The 27,331-nt window shown below is 37.9% G+C and overlaps 1 protein-coding gene across 4 annotated transcripts; it reads right to left on the bottom strand.

Moving 5' to 3' along the window:
• Window positions 1-669: 669 nt before the first annotated feature.
• Window positions 670-19,591, bottom strand: LOC132427511 (zinc finger protein 658). Of its 4 annotated transcripts, none has more exons than XM_060015071.1 (6): window positions 19,463-19,565; window positions 17,769-17,812; window positions 16,905-16,963; window positions 11,407-11,533; window positions 11,054-11,164; window positions 670-4,047 (listed from the first exon to the last, which is right to left on the bottom strand). In XM_060015071.1, exons 3-6 carry the CDS (start codon window positions 16,917-16,919, stop codon window positions 1,709-1,711), a joined length of 2,592 nt encoding a protein of 863 aa, XP_059871054.1. In that variant the 5' UTR covers window positions 16,920-16,963; window positions 17,769-17,812; window positions 19,463-19,565; the 3' UTR covers window positions 670-1,708. The 4 variants fall into 4 exon arrangements, with proteins under 4 accessions (XP_059871054.1, XP_059871057.1, XP_059871056.1 ...); XM_060015074.1 differs by having other exon boundaries at window positions 11,054-11,149; XM_060015073.1 differs by lacking the exon at window positions 17,769-17,812 and having other exon boundaries at window positions 19,463-19,591.
• Window positions 19,592-27,331: the final 7,740 nt, after the last annotated feature.

Genomic DNA, 27,331 nt, shown 5'->3' with positions numbered 1-27,331 from the left:
AATAGAAAATTCAGGGAATAAACTTATTGTCCTCATGCTCAATCTACCAGATAATATTTACAGAAAGCAACATGCCCATGGTAGAAATTCTTAGTGGTTCAGGTTTTAAAATGAGGATTTCATTTACTTTCTTTTCTGTGCTGACCAAACCATGCAGCTTGAAATGACAGCAGATTGATCAAATATTTTCTTGGCCAAGACTATAGTACATATATTGTTTCCCCAAAAGTAAGTCTGCTTTTCAATACCAGTGCAGTGCATATGACATGGAAGTAGTCCCTATTTTCATTCCAATTCCAAAAATATCAATGGTTTGCAATGCTGCAGTGTGAGCAAGCATCCTGAGATTGGAAAAAGACTCTAGACAGGATGCTCAGGCTACATGCATATAAGAGGACTTGCTTTATAATTACAAAATGAACCACAAGAGTGGCATAAAATATAGGCCCCCAAACCTTTTAAGAATCAACACCCACCCCTCCCCCTAAACACACAAGAATGCTTGAGAAATCTGATGGATGTCCCAGAAAAACAAGGCCAGACTAATGTTCAGACATAGCAGGCAGGCTATATTAGATACATATATATGGCATCAAGCTTTTAGAGCAAAGCCAACAGAAGGACATAGACTGTCACTCAAAAAAAGGAAAGGAACAGTCCAGAGCAGGTTTGGCTACTGCCTTCTACTAGAACTCACCAGCAATAATGAATCCTCTGTTACACAGACTCATACAGATGTACCACATAGCTCGGAGACTAGTCAAATATTTATTGGTGTTGTCCACAGAATTCAAGTTATCCCTCCATCTCAAAAACTTCACATTACATAATGAGTTTGTGTACAGGAAAATATATTCTTATATAGTTTCTATAAAACTTGATATTACATATAAAACACAAATTTTGGTACATCAGTTCTGAGAATTTTATTTTCAATTCTGAAACGCATACATTCCCTCAGAAAAAATTTATCTGAAGCAAATTCAGTAATTGTTTAAAAATGTCATTTATCAAAATATAAGATTTTAGTCTAATCTTAACTATTTGATGTTTAAAGAAGTTTACTCTGCAGAGAAGACTTTTGTGTTTTTCCCTGAGATTTCTGATTTTTATTGAAGCCTTCTGATCATTTAGGATATTGACAGAAGTTTTCTTCCCCATGAAAAATCTCTGATACAAACCTATAGGTTAAATTCTTAAAGGTCTTCTGACATTTATTATATTCATTGGTTTCATCCAACTCAACAGACAGTTGGCTAAGCTATATGCATTTAACCAACAGGCCAAAATCTTTAAGAGCTCAACAGAATAAAAACTTAATTCTGGCTTAAAAAAACAACAAAAAAACCCAAAAAAACAATTGGTGAAGATCTGTCAGTGGAGAATTGTTTCACTCAGTTATTGACTCTAGCTTCTTTCACCTTGTGCTCTGCCATATTTAATACACAGCACCCAAGTCTGCCATGGAAATCTCTCAATTCCAGTATAACACAGGATAGGAAGAATGTAAGGTGACTTATTAAGGCCATTTATTACTTAAATGTAATAGCATCATACTCCATGACCAGCCCCACCCAGACGAAGGAAAAATTGGGAAACTAAGACAAGCTATGTGCTCAGTGGAAAAGGAAACAGTTAAGGAAAATAATTTGCCAGTCTATGTGACTTGAGCTTTTCTACTGTGTTAACTAATAAGGTGTAACTTCCCTTAGCACATCCCAAATTCATTACATGCAAGGGTTTTCTCTCTGGAGTGCATTCTGGTGTGATGTACTCTAAGAGCTGCCTTACGGACAAAGGTTTTTCCACATTCATAACATTTGTAGGGTCTCTCACCTGTGTGAATTCTCAGGTGTACTCCAAGAGTTGAATTTTGGGCAAAAGCTTTCCCACATTCATTACACTCATAGGGTTTCTCTCCTGTGTGAATTCTCTGATGTGCACTAAGGTGTGACTTCTGAGAGAAAGTTTTCCCACATTCATTACATTTGTAGGATTTTACACCTGTGTGAATTCTCTGATGTACTCTGAGGGTTGAATTATGGGCAAAAGGTTTCCCACATATGTTACATTCGTAAGGTTTCTCCCCTGTGTGAATTCTCTGATGTGCACTAACATACGACTTCTGGGAGAAAGTTTTCCCACATTCATTACATTCATAGGGTTTCTCCCCTGTGCGAGTCCTCAGATGTGCTCTGAGGTGTGATGTCTTGGAGAAAGTTTTCCCACATTCACTACATTCATAGGGTTTCTCCCCTTTGTGAATTCTCTGATGTGCCCTGAGGGCTGAATTATCTGCAAAAGTTTTCCCACATTCCTTACATTCATAAGGTTTCTCCCCTGTGTGAGTTCTCTGATGTGCATAGAGGTGTGTCCTCTGGGAGAAAGTTTTCCCACATTCATTACATTCATAGGGTTTTTCTCCTGTGTGAATTCTTTGATGGACAATGAGGGCTGCCTTATAGACAAAAGTTTTCCCACATTCATTACATTCATAAGGTTTTTCCCCTTTGTGAATTCTCTCATGTCCACTGAGGTATGATTTCTGGGAGAAGGTTTTCCCACATTCACTACATCCATAGGGTTTCTCACCTGTGTGAATCCTCTGATGTGTACTAAGACGTGTCTTCTGGGAAAAAGTTTTCCCACATTCATTACATTTGTACAGTTTCACCCCAGTGTGAATTTTCTGATGTGCTCTGAGGGTGGAATTATGGGCAAAAGTTTTCTCACAGTCATTACACTCATATGGTTTCTCACCTGTGTGAATTCTCTGATGTGCTCTGCGGGCTGAATTATGGGCAAAAGACCTCTCACAGTCATTACATTTGAAGGGTTTCTCCTCTGTGTGAATTCTCTGATGTGCTCTGAGGGTTGAATTATCAGCGAAAGTTTTCCCACATTCATTACATTCATACAGATTGACTCCCATATGAGTTCCAGGATAATGAATAGGATGTGAATATGAACAAAAGGATTTCCCACATTCCTCACATTCATAAGGTTTCTCCCCTGGGTGGGTCCTCTGATGCTGAATGAGGTGTGCTTTCTGGTAAAATGATTTCCTGCATTCAGTAAGTTCAAATGACTTCTCTCCTGTGTCACACTGCTGGTGTACACTGAGGGCTGAGTTCTGATAGGAGGATTTCTCGTATTTATCACATTGATAGAATTTCTCTTCTTTGTGAATTCTCTGATGTACTGTAAAGTCTAACTTCTGGTAGATGGTGTTTGTAAATCCATTATAAACACAGAATGTATCTCTAGTTTGTGTCTTCTGATGTACTATACGGCCTGAGCTCTGGCTCAAGTTTTCTTCACACTTACTGCTTTCAAAGGCACCTTGTCCTGTAACAGTTCTCTGAGGCTGAGTGAGGGGTGAATTCCCACTGAAGTTATTCCCACTTTCATTACATTCATAGTGTGCCAAAGCCATGTGAACCTCATTGTATTCACAGGATTTACCACATTCATTAAGATCAAAGCATTTCTTCCTTGTGCCAGTTCTCATGTGGTTAAAAAGAGCTGCTTTATCACAATTTCCCCTAAATTCATTATCCTTACAGGATTCCTCTCCTTTTACTGAACTCTTAGCTGTAACACAGATGGTCTTATCATGTAAAACTTTTCCATATTCATTACATTCAAAAGATTGCTCCAGAGTTTGAAATTTATGATGATCTTTCACATAACTGAGAGCTTTCATATTTTCATTATATTTGTAACACTGCTCTCCAGTATGAGTTTTCTCACGCTGAATATCCAGCTGCAACTTCTCACATACATTTATGTAGTCAGTCTTGTTTCGTGAATAATTCCTATCACTAAGAATTAATTCAGAAACAACCGGCAAATTCATTCTACATGAGTCACGTTTAGAGGGCATTTTTCCTGAAAAATCTGGAGTTATACTGAAATAAAATGGTTTCTCTAAAGCTTTCTGCTCTTCTTTACTCAATATTTTGTTATCAGTGAATACTACTTGCCACAGAGGTTTCTCTTCTCTTTCCTGGTTCTCCTCAATATGGACATCAACTCTGTAACATCCTAAAATGAGAAAAATTGAAAACATCTTATGAACCCTACATTTCTTATGGAGAGAAGCTTAAGGTCATATGTTTTGTTATTTATTGTATCTATTGTTTCTAGTCATATTTCCAAAGATTAATAATTCACACACAGAGAAAGACAGACACATACACTCAATCTCTCCTCATCCATGTTATTAAAAAAAAAAAAGATATTATTTCCAGTGCTGGCCGAGATGGAGAAGCCTCATTTTTCCAAGGTCCACCCTCTTACAATTAAAATTTCCTGGACCAAAAAAAACATACAAACAAATGAAGATGCTACAAAATGGAACAGAGGTGAACTTTAGAAATGACATGGCAAAGAATTCCAAGGCTTTTCTTTCTGCTTCCCATATATCTTATACGGGGTACTGTTGAGCTGGAGGAGCCTAAAAAACAAAGTCAACAATAGGGGGAGATAATAAGAGCTTCAAGAAAAATCTGTTCCTTCTTAGTCAAACATTTGAGAAAAAGGTGGTCCCACAGAACAGAAAACTTTTTGACAATATTCACCCTACTCAAGCCAAAAAGAAAAAGGAACACTCTTCCCTATGGTCCTGCTACAGATATAAAGAATTCGCACACTCTTCCAAAATTTTCCTCTATGAGCCAAACCAACAGCTCACAAGAAAGATCATGAATTCTCAGAAAGTTCAATTCATGGGACACTCTATGAGATGGTAACAGCAACCACCACCAAAATTCTGCCTGGAACCATATTCCTACTGACTCTATGGACTCTGCAAAGTCAAGAGTAACAAATCTGTTGTTTTAGGGCACTGGTAGCAACTCATAGCAGGTACAGGAAGGAGAGAAGGAAAATAAAGAACAGAAACAAGAAAAGAAGCAGGAATATATGGTAGGCCCAATATTACAGCTAGAAAAGATGAAGTAGGACTTGTAAAAATTACACCCTCAAACTCAAGAATACAGCATAGTTAAAAACAGGTGAATTCACATTATTCTCAAATGTGTATGAAGCATTCATGAAGATAGACCATATTCTGGACTGTAAGACAAATATTCACAAATATAAAAGAAGTCACATAAAGTATAATCTCAAGCCATAGAGAAATCATCATACTAGAAATCAGTAACACAAAATTATCTGGAGAAATACAAAATATTTGTAAATTAATAAGCTTCTAATTAACCCATAGGTCAAAGAGGAAGTCTCACAGAAAATTATTTTACATATATGAAAACAAAACTGTCAAAAACATATAGAAATTTGTGGGATGCAGCTAAAGTAGTACTCAGAAATAAATTTATAGCTTAAAATTTTTATATGAGAAAAGAAAGCCCTCCAACAATTACCTAAGCTTCTACTTTAAGAAACTAGACAAAGAGAAGGTGAATCTAAAGAAAGCAAAATAAAAAATAATAAAGATTAGAGAAAACAATAAAATGGAAAACAACAGAGAAAAATCAATCAAACCAAAGCTTATTTATTTAAACATTTTTTTAATGATAAAAACCAAAAGAAGAAAAAAGACATACATTATCAACATCAGAAAGAATGCAGAAGGGGATATAACTACTGACACAACAGACATTAAAGAGATAATAAAAGATTAAGAGAAACTCTATGCCTATAAATTTGACAACTTACATGAAATAGACAAACGTCTTGAAAAATAAAACAAAACAACTAAACTCACTCAAGAAAAATGAAATAACCCAAATAGATCAGTAATTAAGAAACTGAATATGTGGTCAAAAAAACATATACTTCCAAGAAACAGCTCTAGGATCAGACTGTTTTAACTAGTGAGTACCACCAAACATTTAAATAAGAAATAATACCAATTTTATATAGTCTCTTCTAGAAAATACAAGATGAGGGAATGTTTCCCAAATATTTTATGAGGCCTGTACTATCCTCACAGCAAAACCAAACAAAATAATTCAAGAAAAGAAACCTAGTGACCAATATATCCCTCATGACATCAGTGCAAAAGTCCTGAAAAAAAAAAAGTAGCCAAAAGAACAGAGCAATATATAAAAATAATAAATCAGGATCAAGTGGAATTCATCCCAAGAATGCAAACTGTTGGCATGTTTTTAAAAAAAACCAATCAATATAATCCATTATATTAATCATCTATGGAATTAAAACTACAAAATCACAGAAATTCTGGCAAAAAAAATTCACAATATTCAAAATCCATTCATTAACCTAATAAAGGGAATCTATAAAAAGCCTGCAGCTAACATCATACTTAAGAGTGAGAGAGTGAACACTTTAACCCTAAGATTGGAAAAAGACAAGGGTGTTTACTCTTAGCACTTCTACTCAAACAACGTAAAAAGGCAAGAATAAAAATGAGGATACTGAGTAAGTCTACACAGAAAAATCACATGAAGATCTTTAAAAAACCTCCTTGAACTAATAAGTTTTGCAAGAGCAAAATATAAAGCCAATATACAAAATCCAATCACATACAAACAATGGTCAATTAAAATGTGAAACCAGGTAAATAACACGATTTACCATAGCACTAAAAAAACAAAACCCCAAAAAACTTGGTATCTGTATGCTGCAAAAACAGTGATAAAAGAATTCAAAGAAATCCTAAATAAATATGTTGTCTATCAATTGGAAGACTCTATATTGTTAAGATGCCATCTTCATTCTTCCTTAAAACTTTAAGCATCTTATATCTGTTATATATATATGTACTATATATATGCATACATATGTATGCATACGCACACATATGTATATGTAAATATACATATTTAACTGTACTTAGTGGATCGAGTAGGAAAGAATACATTTACTCCATCTTTTCCCTGGTTAATGCTTTTCATATCTTATTAATGCCTTCCTTAAAAAGAGTCATAAACATGTTTTCCGTATCATATAGAATATTTTTAGTTTTGCTTTGATAATCAGGTTTTTAAGCCACCTTAATGCAGTTTTTTGATTTGATCCATAAGGTTACCTTGGGATTCTTTCTCCACTTTTCTGTTGGGTAGTGCCACCTGTCAAAGACCAGCTGTCTATAAAGTACATTTTTTTTCTTGAGCTTTCTCTTCTGTTTCACTAATTTATTAAACTATCCCACTCTCGGCTCCATAATACTTAACTACCCTGAGATTTACATAAAGCCTTGATATCTGGAAGAGCAAGTCCTTCCCACATCACTCTTCATTATGAATGGGATTTAGTTTGATATTGCATTAAATCTTTACTAATATACCCCCACTTGAACTTATTCAGTTCTTCCTTTCCTTTGTCCTTGTTAGGGTTAGCTAAAGTTTAATCTATTTGATTTTTATTCTAACAACCATTCTATAATTTGTTTTCCAGTTTATTAATTTTTTTGGCTGCATCATTTTTTTGTTTTTTTTTGCTTAGTTGTGGTATGCGGGATCTTCGTTGTGGCATGTGGGATCTTTCGTTGCAGCATGCGGGATATTTCGTTGCAGCATGCGGGATCTTTGGTTGCAGCATGTGGGATCTTTCATTGTGGCATGCGGGTTCTCTCTCTAGTTGTGGCATGTGGGCTCCAGAGCACATGGGCTCTGTAGTTAGTGGCATTCAGGCTCTCTAGTTGAGGTGCATGGCCTCAGTAGTTGTAGCGCATGGGCTTAGTTGCCCCATGGCATGTGGGATCTTAGTTCCCCAACCAGGGATTGAACCTGTGTCCCCTGCATTGTAAAGCAGATTCTTTACCACTGGACCACCAGGGAAGTCCCCAGTTTATTAACTTTTAACTTCACTTTTAAGTTCTGTTTTCATTAGTATATTTTTGTTATTGTTTTTGCTTAATTTATTAACATAAATATGAAACTAAAAGTTTACCTGTTAACTATTTAGCTATCTCATAAGGTTTCTAACATGTAACATTTATTATTATTTTATAAATGTCATGCAGTTTTGGATTTGGTTTTCTTTTATGTACTATTATTTAAACAGATAATTTTTTAAATTTTCACGTCCAAAGAATTTTTTTTAATTAATTTTATCAATTTCTAGATTTATCAAACTATGTAGAGAAAATATTACCTGTGGTGCTTTTAACTTGTTGGATTTATTGGTATTTTCTTTTTAGACTAACTACATTTTCACTATCTTACGATTATATTCTATGGGAAGCTGAAAGGCTTGTTATTTGATTTCAGCATACACATACACAAATGTCTCATTTTAATAAAATTATCATTTATATCTTCTATAGGCATACATTTTAATGTCCACAGTATCTATTATTTAATGAGATATAATATCCTACTCCTAGTGAATTTTAAGTTCTTAGAACTCCATTATTTTGTGTTGGGTTTTTTTTTTTTTTTTTTTTTTGCGGTACGCAGGCCTCTCACTGCTGTGGCCTCTCTTGCTGTGGAGCACAGGCTCCGGACATGCAGACTCAGTGGCCATGGCTCACGGGCCTAGCTGCTCCGTGGCATGTGGGATCCTCCTGGACCAGGGCACGAACCCGCGTCCCCCTCATCAGCAGGCGGACTCTCACCACTGCGCCACCAGGGAAGCCCCCTATTTTGTGTTTTATGATCACTGATATAGTATTCTTTGGTGCAGTCACTCCAATGCTTAAAGGTTTATTTTAACCTGTGCTCCTCAGCTAGAGGACTTTCTTTTAAGTTAATGTATTTATTGCCTAAATTCAAACTTGAATAACAGAATATGAAACTCTGAATTATTTTTATTGACTGAATAACTTTATCATTTTTTTATTACAATCTTTCTATGATACTTATTTAGGGACAACTTTTTTAGCCAATCAGTATGATCCAATCATTTACATTTAGTGACTGGGAGATATTCTTCATCTAAATAATGTCAATCTTTATGTTATGGCTATTTAAATGGCTTCACAATGGATAAAGAAGATGTGGTACATATATACATGGAATATTACTCAGCCATAAAAAGAAATGAAATTGAGTTACCTATAGTGAGGTGGATGGACCTAAAGTCTGTCATACAGAGTGAAGTAAGTCAGAAAGAGAAAAACAAATACTGTATGCTAACACATATGTATGGAATCTTAAAAAAAAAAAAAAGGTTCTCATGAACCTAGGGGCAGGACAGGAATAAAAACGCAGACATAGAGATTGGACTTGAGGACACGGGGAGGGGGAAGGGTAAGCTGGGATGAAGTGAGAGAGCAGCCTTGACATATATGCACTACCAAATGTAAAACAGATAGCTAGTGGGAAGCAGCTGCATCGCACAGGGATATCAACTCAGTGCTTTGTGACCACCTAGAGGGGTGGGATAGGGAGGGTGGGAGGGAGATGCAAGAGGGAGGGGATATGAGGACATATGTATACATATAACTGATTCACTTTGTTGTACAGCAGAAACTAACACAACATTGTAAAGAAAATATACTCCAATAAAGGTGTTAAAAAAAATGGCTTCACAAACTTTCAATAAATAAACTTTCAATAAATACACTTAAGGTGATTTTATTTTTTTACTCCAGGAATTATTTTAAAATTATAACTTTTGAAATTCCTGGAATTGTTTATTAGTTTAGACAAAGGTCATTAAGCACATGAAAAGATGCTTGACAGCATTAGTGATCACGGAAATTGTAATGGACAATTTGTTCAATATGTTGAAGCCCTAACCCCAATGTAACTGTTTTTAGAGATAAGGCCTTTAGGGAGGTAATTAAGGTTAAATGAGTTCATAAGGGTGGGGTCCTAATTCTATAGGACTGGTGTTCTTATAAGAAAAGGAAGAGACATCAGAGCTCTCTCTCTCTCCATGCATGCACAGAGGAAAGGCCATGTGAGGACACAGTGAGAAGGTCATCTGCAAGCCAGGAAGAAAGACCTCACAAAAAAAATCAACCCTATTGCCACCTTGAGCTTGTACTTCCAGTCTCCAGAACAGTGAGAAATAAATTTCTTTTGTTTAAGCTATGGTATTTTGTCATACCAGCCCAGCTAATACAGAATTGCAAATCAAAACCTTAATAACATACCACTTCACATCCATTGGGATGGCTAGAACAAAAATAAGTGCTGGTGGAGATGTGCAGAAATTAGAACCCTCACATGCTATCATCAGGAATGTAAAATGGTGCAGCCACTTTAGAAAAGTCTGGTAGTTCTTCAGAGTTACCATATAACCCAGCAATTCTACTCCTAGGTATAAACTCAAGAGAAATAAAAACATATGCCCATGAAAACACTTGTTAATAAATGTTTATATCAGCATTACTCAATAATAGCAAAAAGGCAGGATCCCAAATGTCCACTGACTGATGAATGGACAAACAGATGTGGTATATCCTGACAATGTTATATTATGTTATATTATTTTGCCATAAAAAGGATGAAGTACTGATACAAGCTACAACATGAACCTTGTAATGCTAAGTGAAAGAAACCAATCACAAAAGACCATATAATGTGTGATTCCATTTATATGAAATGTCCAGAATAAACAAATCTACAGACAGAAAGTAGATTAGTGGTTGCTAGGGCTGAAGGGGACAGGGAGAGAGGGAGGTCATAGCTGGAGGGTACAGGGTTTCCTTTTGAGGTGAAGAAAACTGACTGTGGTGATGGGGTTTTTTTTCTTTTCTTCTTTTTTTTTTTTTTTGCAGTACACAGGCCTCTCACTGTTGTGGCCTCTCCCGTTGTAGAGCACAGGCTCCGGACGCACAGGCTCAGCGGCCATGGCTCAAGGGCCTAGCCACTCCGCAGCATGTGGGATTTTCCCGGACCGGCGCACAAACCTGTGTCCCCTGCATCGGCAGGCAGACTCTCAAACACTGAGCCACCAGGGAAGCCCTGTGGTGACGTTTATACATATCTGTGAGTCTATTAAGAGCCAGTGAATTGTACACTTTAAATGGGTGGATTGTGTGATATATACAATTGTATATTGAACTGTATCTTAGTAAAGCTGTTTAAAAGAAAAGAAAATAAACTTTCAAAAGTGGTCCCTTCTAAAGTCTAACTACCCCAGGTACTTCCTTGTGTCAACACTCACTCACCTGGGTACTTCTGGTTTAGGAATTCTTCCTCTGAGGGCCAGGGCTCTTCACCGTGCTCCAACTTGAAGATCACCTGGGGTTTGATAATGCAGTACCCTGCAAATGTAACAACTAAAGCTATATATAGACCAGAACCATGAGCATTTCTGAAGGTGAAGCAAAATGAATGTGCTCATTTGAAGTTTTCAAAGGGAAAGTAATGACACACTGTTTCTGTTTCTGTAAAGGTCTCAGTTACCTTAAACTTCTTAATCAAAGCCCGAACAACAATCTCTATAAATGGTTCATGTGTTTTGATAATTAAAAAAAAAAGAAAATACTCCAGAGGGAGTCACATGGTAAGGTCTGCTCACCCAATGAGACGAGGTGACTGTAGTTCTCCAGCATCACATCTTTGTACAGGGTCCTCAGAGCAGGGCCTACATACTGCCATTCATCCTGGGTGAACTCCACAGTCACATCTTCGAATGACACTGATCCCTGTAACAACAAATTTTATTCAAAAGTTCAAAATTAGTTGAAAATTATTATTTCTCCTGTTTACTTTTAAGGCTTTAAACCAAATCATTATAAAGAATGCTTATTTTTGACCTAGTATGTCTCTAAGTTTGGAGTTACCCAATTAGTTAAAAAGATTTTAGCAATTCATTTTTAACTTAATTCATTTATATATATTTAGGAATTACAGATTTTTTTAAGATTAAAAAAATTCAATATAAAGAAACTTCTTACAACTCTTCTTCTATATCCCAAGGGATTATACTGGGTATTCTAGATAATTCTAGAATGTCCATCTCTCTTTGGACATCATCACCGTAAATAATGGGAGACATGTTAGAGATATACATAAGTTGTAGAGATATTAGACATGATGGAATTTAGGTATAAATAAATGTATAGAACTCATGAAGAGTGAAGAACAACATACCAAGGATGGGTGTGAAAGAACACTATCAACACTGAAGTAACAGATATAGGAATAGGGATATAATCAGACAGCAGAAACAGCAACCAATCTGATAACTACTTTCTTGTGTAGCTACCCAGCTAGCAGTATGAGCAGCTTCCTTAATGCTGGTTCCAAACACTGATATTTGGGAAATAAAGGGAAAGAAATGTGTTAGAAGTTTTAGTGAGATAGATCTGTTCATGTTGCTACTAAAGGGTCTGTGAAACATAAAGCTGGAACAGTCCCTTAAGCGAGTATACACATAGTTTTAGAACACAGAAGGGAGGTCAAGGATGAAGACAAGCTTTAAGGAACTACTAGCAATTTAGGTGGTAACTGAAGTTATCCGAGGCAATCAGACAACAACTTGAGCACATACAGACTGAGGAAAGAAAAGTATCAAAAAACAGTGTTTGAGAAACCATGAATATTAAAGAGGCTGGCAGAAAAAGTAGAGGTCACAAAGCCAGAGGAGAAGTTTTCTGGAAAGTAATTATGAGAGAACAGTCTTAGAAACTGAGAAAAGGGAAAGTTTCCACAGCAAAAGACTTCAAAGAGGCTGGCAGGAGGGAGAAATAGTAAGTAGCTAATTCGATGGGTATGAAGTTTCAGTTATACAAAATCATTAAGTTCTAGAGATCTGCTGTACAACGTTGTGCCTATAGTTAACAATACTGTATTGTACACGTAAAGTGTATTAAAAGGGTTGATCTCGGGCTTCCCTGGAGGTGCAGTGGTTGAGAGTCCGCCTGCTGATGCAGGGGACACGGGTTTGTGCCCCAGTCCGGGAGGATCCCACATACTGCGGGGCGGCTGGGCCTGTGGGCCATGGCCGCTGAGCCTGCGTGTCCGGAGCCTGTGCTCCACAACAGGAGAGGCCGTGGCAGTGAGAGGCCCACATATCGCAAAAAAAAGTGTCGATCTCATGTTAAGTGTTCTTATCACAATTAAAAATAGGAAGAGGGCTTCCCTGGTGGCGCAGTGGTTGAGAGTCTGCCTGCCGATGCAGGGGACACGGGTTTGTGCCCCGGTCCGGGAGGATCCCACATGCCGCAGAGCAGCTAGGCCCGTAAGCCATAGCTGCTGAGCCTGCACGTCCCGAGCCTGTGCTCCACAGCGGGAGAGGCCACAGCAGTGAGGGGCCCGCGTACCGCAAAAAAAAAAAAAAAAAAAAAAAAAAAAAGGAAGAAACAGAACTAGACTAAGAGGTAAAAGGACAGAAATAGCCTTTCCCCAGTGTTATTTATGCAATTATTTGTTCATTCAAGTCTTCAGTGATACTGAGTAGATACCTCCTGTGTGAAGCTCAATGTTAGCAGTTGGTAACTATCAATAAAATAAATGAATAAAAGAACAGAAACACTTCTCATAAATTTTTTTTAATCTAAAAGAAAAATAAAGACAAGTTAACTGTATTTCCCAAAATGAAAAAAATTAATGAGAAAAGTGTCACTGTCTTCATTTTTGCCAATCTCTTTAATATCTGGCTTAATAAAACTCAGCTGAATTTAAAAAAATAAGCTAACAAGTGACAAAAGTGAAAATGATGAAGTGGGATCCAAGAAAATTTTCTCCTCCATAAAAGCAATGAAAAAAATGGCAAAAATTGTAGAAGTTAATAAAGGCAATCTACGGATCATTTATACAAGGGGAAAAAAAGGCTGAAGCACACTAAGAAAGTGATATTGTGTCCTTCTAACTTACCCTGTTTCCATTCCTCTCTCGCCATCTCTGAAGTAGTTTAAGAACCAACAGTCTGCAATCACAGTTAAAATTAGCAGCCTGGCAACCACAGGAGCAGCAGAACTGGGTTGGAGTTCTGTCAAAGCCTCACTCCAAGAAAACTCATTACTTGCTTCTGTTTGGAGGTTCCCTGAAAGACCTCACTTGCAAGTATGTCTTTATTTGAGCTAACTCAGAGCTCACATAGTATGAAAAGTCTTATCTCAGAGGCATTTGTCAAAAACATTTAAAGGCATTTGTTTAACTTAGTGGCTACCTGAGGCAGTGTTTAACAGTTGGGGCAACCAATGGCCTAATCAAAAAGCTTAAAAGGAAAAGCTGAGGAATGAGATGTCTATAAAGGTTCTGAAAAACTCCCATATATTCCTGAGAATCTAAAAGGGCACATACATGCACAGAACTGTGCATATGCCCAGGGCTATGAGCATGCTCCAGAAAGATGTGAGAAGGCCCTAAGCTCTCACCTCTAGGTAATCTTGAGGTTTGGTGTAAGAAGGAAGTGAAGGCTGATACAGAGTTTGTAAACTGCCTGTCTGACTGTTGAAAGAATGCCCTGACATGCACAGAGCCCCTTAGTAAAAACTGGGAGACCTCCTGGTTCCAGGCATTTAAGGAATTTCTATAGAGACTTCAACAGCCACAGATGACAAGAAATACAGGCTGTACATAATTAGCTCACAAAAGTCACTAAGCAAATACATTTCAACAATGACCACAATGGAGGGGACAAACTCAGATTCCTGAGGTTGCTATTTTATTTAAAATGTCCAATTATCAATACAATAAGAAAGTAAGACACATATGCAGGAAAAAGTGTAATCAATAGAAACTGCTCCTGAGGAAGATGTTAGACTTACTAGGCAATGACTTTAAATTAGTTATTTTAAATATGGCCAAAGACCTAGTAGATGAAATAATGTCTAAGGACCAAAGGAAAAGTATGTGAACTATATTTCACTACTTAAAGAATATCAGTAAAGAAACAGAAATGATAAATAAAAAAGACTAAACAGAAGCTGAAGAGCTGAAAAGTATAAAAACTGAAACAAAACTTTCACTAGAAGGGTTCAACAGAAGATCTGAGCAGGTGAAAGTAAGTATGAACAAACTGGACAATATGCCTATTGAAATTCTACAATATGAGAAACAAAGATAAAATAATGACAAAAAATAAACTATGGGGTAGCATCAAGTTTACAAACATATGCATAATGAGAGTCCCAGACAGAGAGGAGAGAAAAAGTCTGAAAGAACACTTGAAAAAAATATTGACCAAGAAGTCTTCAAATCTGATGAAAAACAATAATCTACATATCCAAGACACTCAACAAACTCCAAGTAGTATAAACCTCGAGTAAGAGATCAACACCTGGACACAGGATAACCAAACTGTCAAAAAGACAAGAACTCAATATTGAAAAGCATTAAGAAAGAAGTGACTCATCATGTACAAGAGTAGTAAAAGCTGATTACTAATCAGAATCCATGGATGACAGAAGGCAGTGGTATGACATATTCAAAGTGCTGAAAGAAAAAGGCTGTCAACCAAGAATTCCACACCCAGCAAAAATGGAAAAATTAAAACTTTCCTAGATAAGAAAAACCAGAATTTGTCACAGGCAAAACTGCCCTATAAGAAATAATACAGGAAGTCATTGAGCAAATCTGTAGAGACAGAAAGTAAGTTAGTGGTTGCTTGTGGCCTGGGGGTAAGGGGTGTAATGGGATTACAGGAGGGGGATAGTTGTATGTAGTGCATATACACTACAGTGTATACAGTTGCTTTTTAAGGTAATGGAAATGTCCTAAAACTGATTGTGATGATGTGTGCACACATCTGTGAGCATACTAAAAAAATGAGTTTTTTTATACTTTAAATAAGGGTGAATTGTATGGTATATGATTTGAATCTCAATTAAGCTGTTTTTTTAAAAAAATGAGAGAGGATGAAATCATTCTGAGACGAAAGAGAAGATTAAAGGGCCAAGCATGGAGATGGGATAAGCCATGTAAAAGGATATGGAAAACAAGATGACTCCATGAAGACATTAGCAGGGGAAGGAAAGAGCCAGTGGAGGGTGTCAGACACTAACAGAGAAACTTTCCAGAATGATAATGTGAGAAGTAGAGGCAAGCACTACAGAGAAGTCCAAGGGAAATGATTAGACAAAACTCAATGGATTTGATTATAATCAAGTCTCTGGTCACTGGAGATCACAGGCAAGTGGTGAGAGGAACCAAGGCATCATGCAGAGAATTGAAGTGTGAATGGGAAGCGCTGAAACATTTGAAAGAGAACAGAATTTTAAACTGTCTGCTGAAAAATCTGAATATCATGGGTACTTGAGATATTTATGGAGAGTAAATTTAAGAATATTCAGTTGATTCATCAGAAAAATGTCTAATTCAACCCATGTCGGAGTTTCTGAAAAACAGTACTAACCAAGTTCTCATTTAGCTTTATGCCTTCTACTTTTATTGAAGAACATGTGGAGGCAACATTCTAGCAATCCTAGGGTTATCACCAGGAAGCTGTTAACTAAATCACCTATTTGAAGAATAACAAAGATATGTTTTTATCTTCGACTGTCTTTACTTTCTATGAGGAATCAGTTGGCTTTATCTTCCCACCAATGTGAACCTTTAAAGAAGTGTTGTCTGTCTGACACTGACATGGCTACCAAAAACCTCAGAAATAAATTTGGAGCTCCAATTTGATAAATTTGTGATATCAGAGGATCTGCTTATATCCACATACCACCTTTCCTCTTTGCTTTGTTATGCATCTGTACAGTTGACCCTTGAACAACTCGGTGGTTAGGGGCACCTGCACTCTGCAGAGCTGAAAATCTGCATATAACTTATAGTCAGTCCTCTGTATACACGGTTTCTCCTTATCTGCGGTTCCACCTCCCTGGATTCAACCAACTACAGATCATGTAGTACTATAGTTTATCGTTAAAAACAAAAAGAAACAATCCACATATAACTGGATCTGGGCAGTTCAAATCTGTGTTGTTCAAGGGTCAACTGTATTTCTACATGTTCCCTGAATACATCTGATTCATTTCTATTTCTACTTTTCCATGTTAATGTATAGACACTTAAACCCTTATAAAATCCATTGCAAAACAAACAGGTTATTAAAACTGAACTCACCTGAGCTGTGTTCATTTTCTACTGCTTCTGGAAAAATGTAAAGAACTGTGAAGGTTCAGCTGGGGAAGAGGAAAAAGAAACGGGGTCATGAAAAACCTACTCTGCCTTACAACTCCTATATTCATCTGCCTAACAATCTCATAACACCAGCTGGAGAAAAGGCTTCCCCATGGGAGAATGTTCCTTTCAACATTCTTGAGAAGGGACATGAAAGACCATACAAAGGTAGCACCACCCGAACATGTGCATCTCTGATATGATTATGTTGGTCTTAACCTTGCATTTTCACTGAGTAAGGTAAACTGCTTTTTATCAATGAATTAACAATTTATATTCCCTTCTAATAATAAACAACAATAAAAACAACAACAACGAAAGTAAAACAACAGAGGATTGGTTAAACAAATTCAGGTACACCAGGGGTGACATCCTCTACCTTCACTAAAAATAATGTTGTCAGGCTTCCCTGGTGGCACAGTGGTTGAGAGTCCGCCTGCCGATGCAGGGGACACAGGTTCGTGCCCCGGTCCGGGAGGGTCCCACATGCTGCGGAGCGGCTGGGCCCATGAGCCATGGCCGCTGAGCCTGCACGTCCGGAGCCTGTGCTCCACAACGGGAGAGGTCACAGCAGTAAGAGGCCCACGTACCGCAAAAAAAAATAATAATAATAATGATAATAATGTTGTCAAAAAACTACTCAGGCTGGATTGTTAATCAAGTTCTTGTTGAGTTTACAACTTGAGTTAGAGCTGAAATAAAGATGGAATGCTCTATGCAAGAAATATGTTTTTTAATCCTTTGTTCTAAAATAGTTGCTATTTCTAAAAAAAAAAGATATTTTGATAAGATGCTTAGAGTACTTACCTGTGTAAGTAAATATCATTGTGCTTGGTTCTGCCCTGGTGACTCTACAAAAAACATTCATTTCAGTATTTTGGGGCTTCCAAAAGTGTCCAATATAGAAAACCCTTCTTCTACTACCATTTTATTATTCTCTATGTTCAAATACATAGAAAAAATTCTCTATGTTAACGTCCATCACCAAATGTGGCATCTAATGCTCATGGTGTGAGAGCAGCTCAGAATCTGAAAAGAGGGGAAAATGAAGGAAATGGGGTGCTGTTCAGGATTTCATCAACTCTGGCTGCTTATACCTTCCCTGGACATCATGTCCTTACCAGCCATCCAGTAAAGTACCTTTTCCTGTGTAGCTTGACAGTCACCCATACCTCTCAATCCCAGGTTACCACCTTCTGCAAGTTGGTCCACAAGTGTCCACTGTCACAGTCTGTGATGGCTTCTAGATGCAACAACATCATCAAGTCTGACTGACCAAATCTGACTCATGCTATACAGGGATCAAGAACTGCTTCTGGTGGAGCAACTCAGAACCCTCTCCTTTCTAGAACTTTTTGCCTCTGCTCTGAAGCTCTGTCAGAAGAGCTGTTCTGCCAAGTGGCATTTGTTCTTTCCTGCTTTAAAAGAGCTACTTTGCCCCAGAGGGGCCAGAGAAACAAATTCACTTTATTTGAAACCTTCACCTAACACTCAAAATCTCTTTGGGCATTCACTAGAAATGTACTATCTAGTATGGAGCCATTAGCTGCGTTCAACTACTACACCCGAAGTGTGGCTAGTGACACAAGTCTAAATAATATTTTGGATGTACTTAATTAAATACACCAGTAAAATTAACTTCACCTTTTTAATTTTTACTGCTCATACTGAAAAAAATTTAATTACATTTGGTTTGCATTATCTTTCTACTGGCCAGCACTGCGTTACATTATCAGACTATTCTTTTGAGAATGGAAACAGCCTGGACAGTTCAGTAAGGTTCAAGGGCCTCACTCTGAGAATCCACAAATCCCAGTATATATTTCCCACATGGTGACATTCTGTCTGCATTCACTTCACAATCATGTCCCTGGGAATTTGAGGACAGGCTGCCAGGAGCTGCTCCGCAGGTTGCAATTCTGGGTCTGAGGCAGGGAGGATATCAGAAAGAGCAAGAGATAGGGAGTAAAATCTATTTGTATTTGCATCCTAACTCTCACCTACCAGCTTGTATCCTGGGCTATATCACTCCGCACACACTAAATTCCTTTCATTTTTAAAAAATGGCGTGTTTATAAAAACAAGTAGACTTGTTGTGAGGGTTAAACGAAATACCAAACAAAGGGAACAAAGTGTCTTATGATAGCAGCTTACACAGTGATTATTACAATCATTTGACAAAATGTTTTGTAGATGACACCTTATTTAATTCTCAGAATAACTGCACAAGCTACTATTAGTAGCCTCCTGTTCATCGTGAATGTTATAAAGTTGCATTCTCCGCCCGCACCTGGCCGGTACCAAACACCTCCTCTAGACAAGGACTCAGCCTCACCTGCACTCCTGGAGCAGGCAGGGCCGGACCTGCCCGGGCTAGCGGGCTGGGGGAGGGGCGGGCCCGCCTAGAGGTTCCCGGGACTTCCCGCTCCCGTCCCCCGCACACAAGCCTACCGGACCCAGCAGGACCCCAAGCCGCGCGGAACCGGACCCCGTGCTCTCACCTCCAGTGGGCAGCCTTGGCTTCAGCACCGACCCAAAGACGGGAAGATGTTGCTCCTTTTAGGCCGGAGAGGTCGTTCGGCAGCAGGCGTGTCGGGACGTGCACATGCGCAGAGTGAGCTCTGAAAACCCATTCCCCGAGGCCTGAGATGTGGGCCCATAACATTCAAGACTACATTTCCCATAAGTCTTTGAGAGCGTAGGAAGTAATTTTTGAAACATTTCCGCTTGGTTAGTAAACTGAAAGTCTTAACGTCTGGAGCTGATTCGTGGCGACTTTGCCTGAATTCGCAGTGGTATGGGTTAGACTTTAACTTTATGACATAACAACATATTGCAGTGTGGTGTTCCATCGGATCTTGGTTGGAAAAAAATAACGGTGCAATAGACAACAATTTGGGAAATATAAATATGGACTAGGTATAAGAAATATTAAGGAAAATTAACATTACTTTGGTTAGTGTGATAATATTTGGACGATGTAGGAAATTGCTCTCATTTTTTAAAGATACACACTGAAATATTTACAATTATGAAATCATGTATTTGTAATTTACTTTTGAAAAATTCATCAAAACAGTTTGAGGAAACAAATATGGCAAAAGGTTAAGAATCGTTAAATCTGTGTACATGATACTCATTTTACTATTTCTATTATTCTGAATGTTTGAATTTCTTTTTAACATACCGTAAAAGACATGTGGCTAGGGCTGGGAACCTTGGGGAGGAGGGTTAGGGAGAATTTACTGCCCCTCCAGAAATGTTCCTTTTAAAATCAAGCTGCCAGGAGCACTGAAGTTACACACAACTATCTGTTATGAATACGACTGTGAAATAGAACAAATATTAGAAAATGGAGCCAGTATTAACATAAAAGAGTAAATTCTGTGATCAGCAGCAGGGAGGAGGAGGGAGTAAGCTAGTTGTTCAAAATTATACAAGTAATACTTGAAAGTATGTACAACCCAAAATGAGGAAATCATTATCAATTAATAATTGTGATCAATTACTAATCTGGCTTGTATAGTGGAAATTATGTTCAGCTTTATAAAACTGCCACTCTGTCTTCCAAAAGTGGGTGTATCATTTTGCATTCTCACCAGCAATGAATGAAACTTCTCTTGCTCCATATCCTCACCAGCAGTAGGTGTTGTCAGTGTTTTGGCTGTTGTACATTCTAATAGGAGTGTAGTGGTATATCATAATTTGCAATTCTGTAATAACATCTGATGCTAGGATTCTTTTTATATGCCTATTTGCCATATAAAAGTGGATCTTCCTTTGTGAAGATATTACATTTGAATAGTTATTTGTATATTTTACATAAAATTTCTTTAGTAGATCTGTCTTTTGCAAATATTTTCTCTCAGTCTGTGACTTGTCTTTCCATTCTCTCACAGAGCAGAAGTTTTTAACTTTGATGAATTCTAACGATTCATTCATGGTTTGTGCTTTTGATGTTATCCAAAATTTCATTGCCAAGCTCAGGGTTACCTAAACATTTTATTCTATGTTATCTTCTAAAAGTTTTATAGTTTTGCATTTTAGTTTTAAATTTATCATCCATTTTGAGTTAATATTTGTGAAAAGTATAAGGTCTGTGTCTACATTTATTTATTTTTGCACATGAATGTCTAATTGTTCTAGCACATTTGTTGAAAAGACTGTCTTTTCTTCATTGAATTGTCTTTGCTTCTTTGTCAAAGATTGGTTGATAATATTTGTGTGAATATATTTCTGGGCTCTCTATTCAGCTTTAATAATCTTTCTGTTGATTCTTTCTCCTGTATCACACTGGTTTGACCCTGTAGCTTTATAATAATTTTTGAAGTCAGGTATTGTCAGTTCTATGACTTTGTTCTTAAATATCCAGTTGGCTATTCTGGATCTTTTCCATTTTGATGTAAACTTTAGAATCAATTTTTTGGTGTCTACAACATAAGTTGCTGTGATTCTGACTGAAATTGAGTTGAAATTATTGATCAAGTTAGTTGGAACTGACTTCTTAACAATATTGAAACTTACAAGGGGACCTTCAAGGTGTCAGAGGAGTAAGACGTTTAGATCACCTTCCTCCCCATGAATACATCAAAAATACATCTAGATTTGGAACAACTTCTACAGAACACCTACTGCATGCTGGCAGACGACCTCAGACTTCCCAAAAGGCAGAAAAATCCCCACGTACCTAGGTAGGGCAAAAGAAAAAAGAAAAAACAGAGACAAAAGAATAGAGACAGGACCTGCCCCTCTGGGAGGGAACTGTGAAGGAGGAAAAGTTTCCACACACTAGGAAGCCCCTTCACTGGCAGGGACGGGGATGGGGGGCAGGGGGAAAGCTTCAGAGCCATGGAGGAGAGCGCAGCAATAGGGGTGCAGAGGGCAAAGCAGAGATATTCCTGCACAGAGGATCAGTGCCAACCAGCATTCACCAGCCTGAGAGGCTTGTCTGCTCACCCACCGGGGGTGAGGGGGTGGCTGAGAGCTGAGGCTTGGGCTTTGGAGGTCAAACCCGAGGGAGAGGACTGGGGTTGGCTGCATGAACAGAACCTGAAGCGGGCTAGTGCACCACAGCTAGCCAGGAGGGAGTACGGGAAAAAGTCTAGACCTGCCTAAGGGGCAAGAGACCATTGTTTCAGGGTGCATGAGGAAAAGGGATTCCTTCCCTGTGTGCCCACAGAAGACAGAGCACTGCCTAAACGAGCTCCAGGGATGGGCACAAGCTGTGGCTATCAGCTTGGACCCCAGACACTGGCATGAAATGCTAACACTGCTGCTGCAGCCACCAAGAATCCTGTGTGCAAGCACAGGTCACTATCCACACCACCCTAGGTGGCTGTGCAGCACACCACTGCCAGGGCCCCATGATCCAGGGACAAGTACCCCAGGAGAACACACGGTGTGCCTCAGACTGTTGCAATGTCATGTTGGCCTCTGCCGCTGCAGGCTCACCCCACATTCTAATTATAACTACCGTACCCCTCCCCCCCCAACATGAGTGACCCAGAGCCCCCTAATCAGCCTCTGCTTTAACCCCATCCTGTCTGGGCGGGAACAAATGCCTGAGGGCAACCTACATGCAGAGGTAGGACCAAAACCAAAGCTAAGCCCCAGGAGCTCTGCAAACAAGAGAAAAGGAAATTCCTCCATGCAGCCTCAGGAACAGCAGATTAAATCACCACAATCAACTTGATGTACCCTGCATCTATGGAATACCTGAATAGACAATGAATCATCCCAAAACTTAGGCAGTGGACTTTGGGAGCAACTGTAGACTTGGGGTTTGCTTTCTGTGACTGATTTGCTTCTGATTTTTAGGTTTCTCTTAGTATAGATTTTAGCACTTGTTATCTTTGGTGGATTTGTTTATTAGTTTGGTTGCTCTCTTCTTTCTCTTTTTCTTTCCTTTTTAAATTATTTTTTTATTTTAATAATTAAAAAAATATATTATTATTATTACTTTTTTTCTCCCTTTTTTTCTGAGCTGTGTGGCTGACAGGATCTTGGTGCTCTGGCCTGATACTCTGAAGTGAGAGAGCTGAGTTCAGGACGTTAGACTACCAGAGACCTCCCAGCCCCACGTAATATCAATCAGCAAGAGCTCTCCCAGAGATCTCCATCTCAGTACTAAGACCCAGCTCCACCCAATGACCAGCAAGCCCCAGTGCTGGACGCCCCATGCCAAACAACTAGAAAGACAGGAACACAATTCCATCCAGTAGCAGAGAGGCTTCCTAAAATCGTACTAAGTTCACAGACACCCCAAAACACACCATCAGACGCGGCCCTGTGCATAAGAAAGAAAACATCCAGCCCCACTCACCAGAACACAGGCACCACTCCCCTCCACCAGGAAGCCTACGCAAGCAACTGAACTAACCTTATCCACTGGGGGCAGACACGAAAAACAACGGGAAATGTGAACTTGCAGCCTGCAAAAAGGAACTCCCAAACACAGTAAGTTAAACAAAATGAGACGACAGAGAAATATGCAGCAGTTGAAGGAGCAAGTTAAAAACCCACCAGACCAAACAAATGAAGAGGAAATAGGCAGTTTACCTGAGAAAGAATTCAGAATGATTCGAGTAAATATGATCCAAAATCTTGGAAATAGAATGGAGAAAATACAAGAAACATTTAACAAGGACCCAGGAAAACTAAAGAGCAAACAATGATGAAAACACAAGAGCAAACAATGATGAAAACACATGGATGAAAACAATGATGAAAACACAATAAATGAACTTAAAAAGTCTCTAGAGAGAATCAATAGCAGAATAACTGAAGCAGAAGAACAGATAAGTGACCTGGAAGATAAAATAGTGGAAATAAGTGCCGCAGAGCAGAATAAAGAAAAAAGAATGAAAAGAATTGAGGACAGTCTCAGAGACCTCTGGGACAACATTAAACACACCAACATTCACATTATAGGGGTCCCAGAAGAAGAAGAGGAAAAGAAAGAAACTGAGAAAATATTTGAAGAGATTATAGTTGAAAACTTCCTTAATATAGGAAAGGAAATAGTCAATCAAGTCCAGGAAGTGCAGAGAGTCCCATACAGGATAAATTCAAGGAGAAACATGCCAAGACACATATTCATCAAACTATCAAAAATTAAATACAAAGAAAGCATATTAAAAGCAGCAAGGGAAAAACAACAAATAACATACAAGGGAATCCCCATAAGGTTAAGAGCTGATCTTTCAACAGAAACTCTGCAAGTCAGAGGGAGTGGCAGGACATATTTAAAGCGATGAAAGGGAAAAACCTACAACCAAGATTACCCAGTAAGGATCACATTCAGATTCGATGGAGAAATTAAAACCTTTGCAGACAAGCAAAAGCTAAGAGAAATCAGCACCACTGAACCAGCTTTACAACAAATGCTAAAGGAACTTTTCTAGGCAGGAAACACAAGAGAAGGAAATGACCTACAAAAACAAACCCAAAACAATTAAGAAAATGGTAATAGGAACATACATATCGATAATTACCTTAAATGTAAAAGGATTAAGTGCTCCAACCAAAATACACAGGCTAACTGAAAAGATACAAAAACAACACCTGTATATATGCTGTCTACAAGAGACCCACTTCAGACCTATGGACACATACAGACTGAAACAGAGGGGATGGAAAAAGATATTCCATGCATATGGAAATCAAAATAAAGCTGGAGTAGCAATTCTCATATCAAACAAAATAGACTGTAAAATAAAGACTATTACAAGAGACAAAGAAGGACAGTACATAATGTTCAAGGGCTCTATCCAAGAAGAAGATATAACAATTGTAAATATTTATGCACCCAACATAAGAGCACCTGAATACATAAGGCAAATGCTAACAGCCATAAATGGGGAAATCGACAGTAACACAATCATAGTAGGCGACTTTAACACCACACATTCACCAATGGACAGATCATCCAAAATGAAAATAAATAAGGAAACACAAGCTTTAAATGACTCATTAATCAAGATGGCCTTAACTGATATTTATAGGACATTCCATCCTAAAACAAAAGAATACACTTTCTTCTCAAGTGGTCATGGAACTTTCTCGTGGATAGGTCATTTCTTGGGCCACAAATCAAGCCTTGGCAAATTTAAGAAAATGGAAATCATATCAACTATCTTTTCTGACCACAAATCTATGAGACTAGATATCAATTATGGGAAAAAAACTGTAAGAAATACAAACACATGGAGACTAAACAATACACTGCTAAATAACCAAGAGATCACTGAAGAAACCAAAGAGGAAATCAAAATATACCTAGAAACAAATGACAATGAAAACATGATGATCCAAAACCTATGGAATACAGCAAAAGCAGTTCTAAGAGGAAAGTTTATAGCAATACAATCCTACCTCAAGAAACAAGAAAGATCTCAAATAAACAACCTAACCTTACACCTAAAGCAATTAGAGAAAGAAGAACAAAAAACCCCAAAGGTAGCAGAAGGAAAAAAATCATAAAGATCAGAACAGAAATAAATGAAAAAGAACTGAAGGAAACCATAGCAAAGATAAATAAAACTACAAGTTTGTACTTTGAGAAGATAAACAAAATTAATAAACCACTAGCCAGACTCATCAAGAAAAAAAGGGAGAAGACTCAGATCAACAGAATTAGAAATGTAAAAGGAGAAGTAACAACTGACACTGCAGAAATACAAAGGATCATGAGAGATTACTACAAGTAATTATATACAAATGAAATGGACAACCTGGAAGAAATGGACAAATTCTTTGAAAAACACAACCTTCTGAGACAGAACCAGGAAGAAATAGAAAATATAAACCGACAAATCACAACAACTGAAATTGAGACTGTGATTTAAAATCTTCCAACGAACAAAAGCCAAGGACCAGATGGCTTCACAGGCAAATTCTATCAAACATTTAGAGAAGAGCTAACACCTATCCTTCTCAAACGCTTCCAAAATATAGCAGAGGGAGGACCACTCCCAAACTCATTCTACATGGCCACCATCACCCTGAAACCAAAACCAGACAAAGATGTCACAAAAAAAGAGAACTACAGGCCAGTATCACTGATGAACATAGATGCAAAAATCCTCAACAAAATACTAGCAAACAGAATCCAACAGCACATTAAAAGGATCATACACCATGATCAAGTGGGGTTTATCCCAGGAATGGAAGGATTCTTCCATATATGCAAATCAATCAATGTGATACACCATATCAATAAATTGAAGGATAAAACTATATGGTAATCTCAACAAACGGAGAAAAAGCTTTTGACAAAATTCAACAGTGATTCATGATAAAAACTCTCCAGAAAGTGGTCATAGAGGGAACCTACTTCAACATAATAAAGACCATATATGACAGACCCACAGCCAACATCATCCTCAATGGTGAAAAACTGAAAGCATTTCCACTAAGATCAGGAACAAGACAAGGTTGCCCACTCTCATCACTGTTATTCAATATAGTTTTGGAAGTTTTTAGCCACAATAATCAGAGAAGAAAAAGAAGTAAAAGGAATCCATATCAGAAAAGAAGACATAACACTGTCACTGTCTGCAGATGACATGATACTACTATACATAGAGAATCCTAAAGATGCTACCAAAAAACTACCAGAGGTACGCAATGAATTTGGTAAAGTAGCAGGATACAAAATTAATGCACAGAAATCTCTTGCATTCCTATACACTGACGATGGAAAATCTGAAAGTGAAATAAAGGAAACATTCATATTTACCATTGCAACAAAAAGAATAAAATACCTAGGAATAAACCTACCTAAGGAGACAAAAGTCCTGTATGCAGAAAACTATAATATATTGATGGAAGAAATTAGATGATACCAACAGATGGAGAGATATACCATGTTTTTCGATTGGAAGAATCAGCATAGTGAAAATGACTATACTACCCAAAGCAATTTACAGATTCAATGCAATGCTTGTGAAACTACCAATGGCATTTTTCACAGAACTAGAACAAAAAAATTTCACAATTTGTATGGATACACCACAGACCCCAAATAGTCAAAGCAATCTTGAGAAAGAAAAATGGAGCTGAAGGAATCAGTCTCCCTGACTTCAGGCTCTACTGCAAAGCTGCAGTAATTAAGACAGTATGGTACTGGCACAAAAACAGAAATATAGATCAATGGAACAGGATTGAAAGCCCAGAGATAAACCCATGTACATATGGTCAACTTATTATTGATAAAGGAGGTAAGAATATACAATGGGGAAAAGACAGCCTCTTCAATAAGTGGGGCTGGGAAAACTGGACAGCTACATGTAAAATAATGAAATTAGAACACTCCCTAACACCATACACAAAAATAAACTCAAAATGGATTAAATACCTAAATGTAAGGC

The sequence above is a fragment of the Delphinus delphis genome, chromosome 6 (genome assembly GCF_949987515.2).
Source record: "Delphinus delphis chromosome 6, mDelDel1.2, whole genome shotgun sequence".
NCBI classification, from domain to species: domain Eukaryota; kingdom Metazoa; phylum Chordata; class Mammalia; order Artiodactyla; family Delphinidae; genus Delphinus; species Delphinus delphis.
This window is presented reverse-complemented; position numbering and strand designations above follow the sequence as displayed.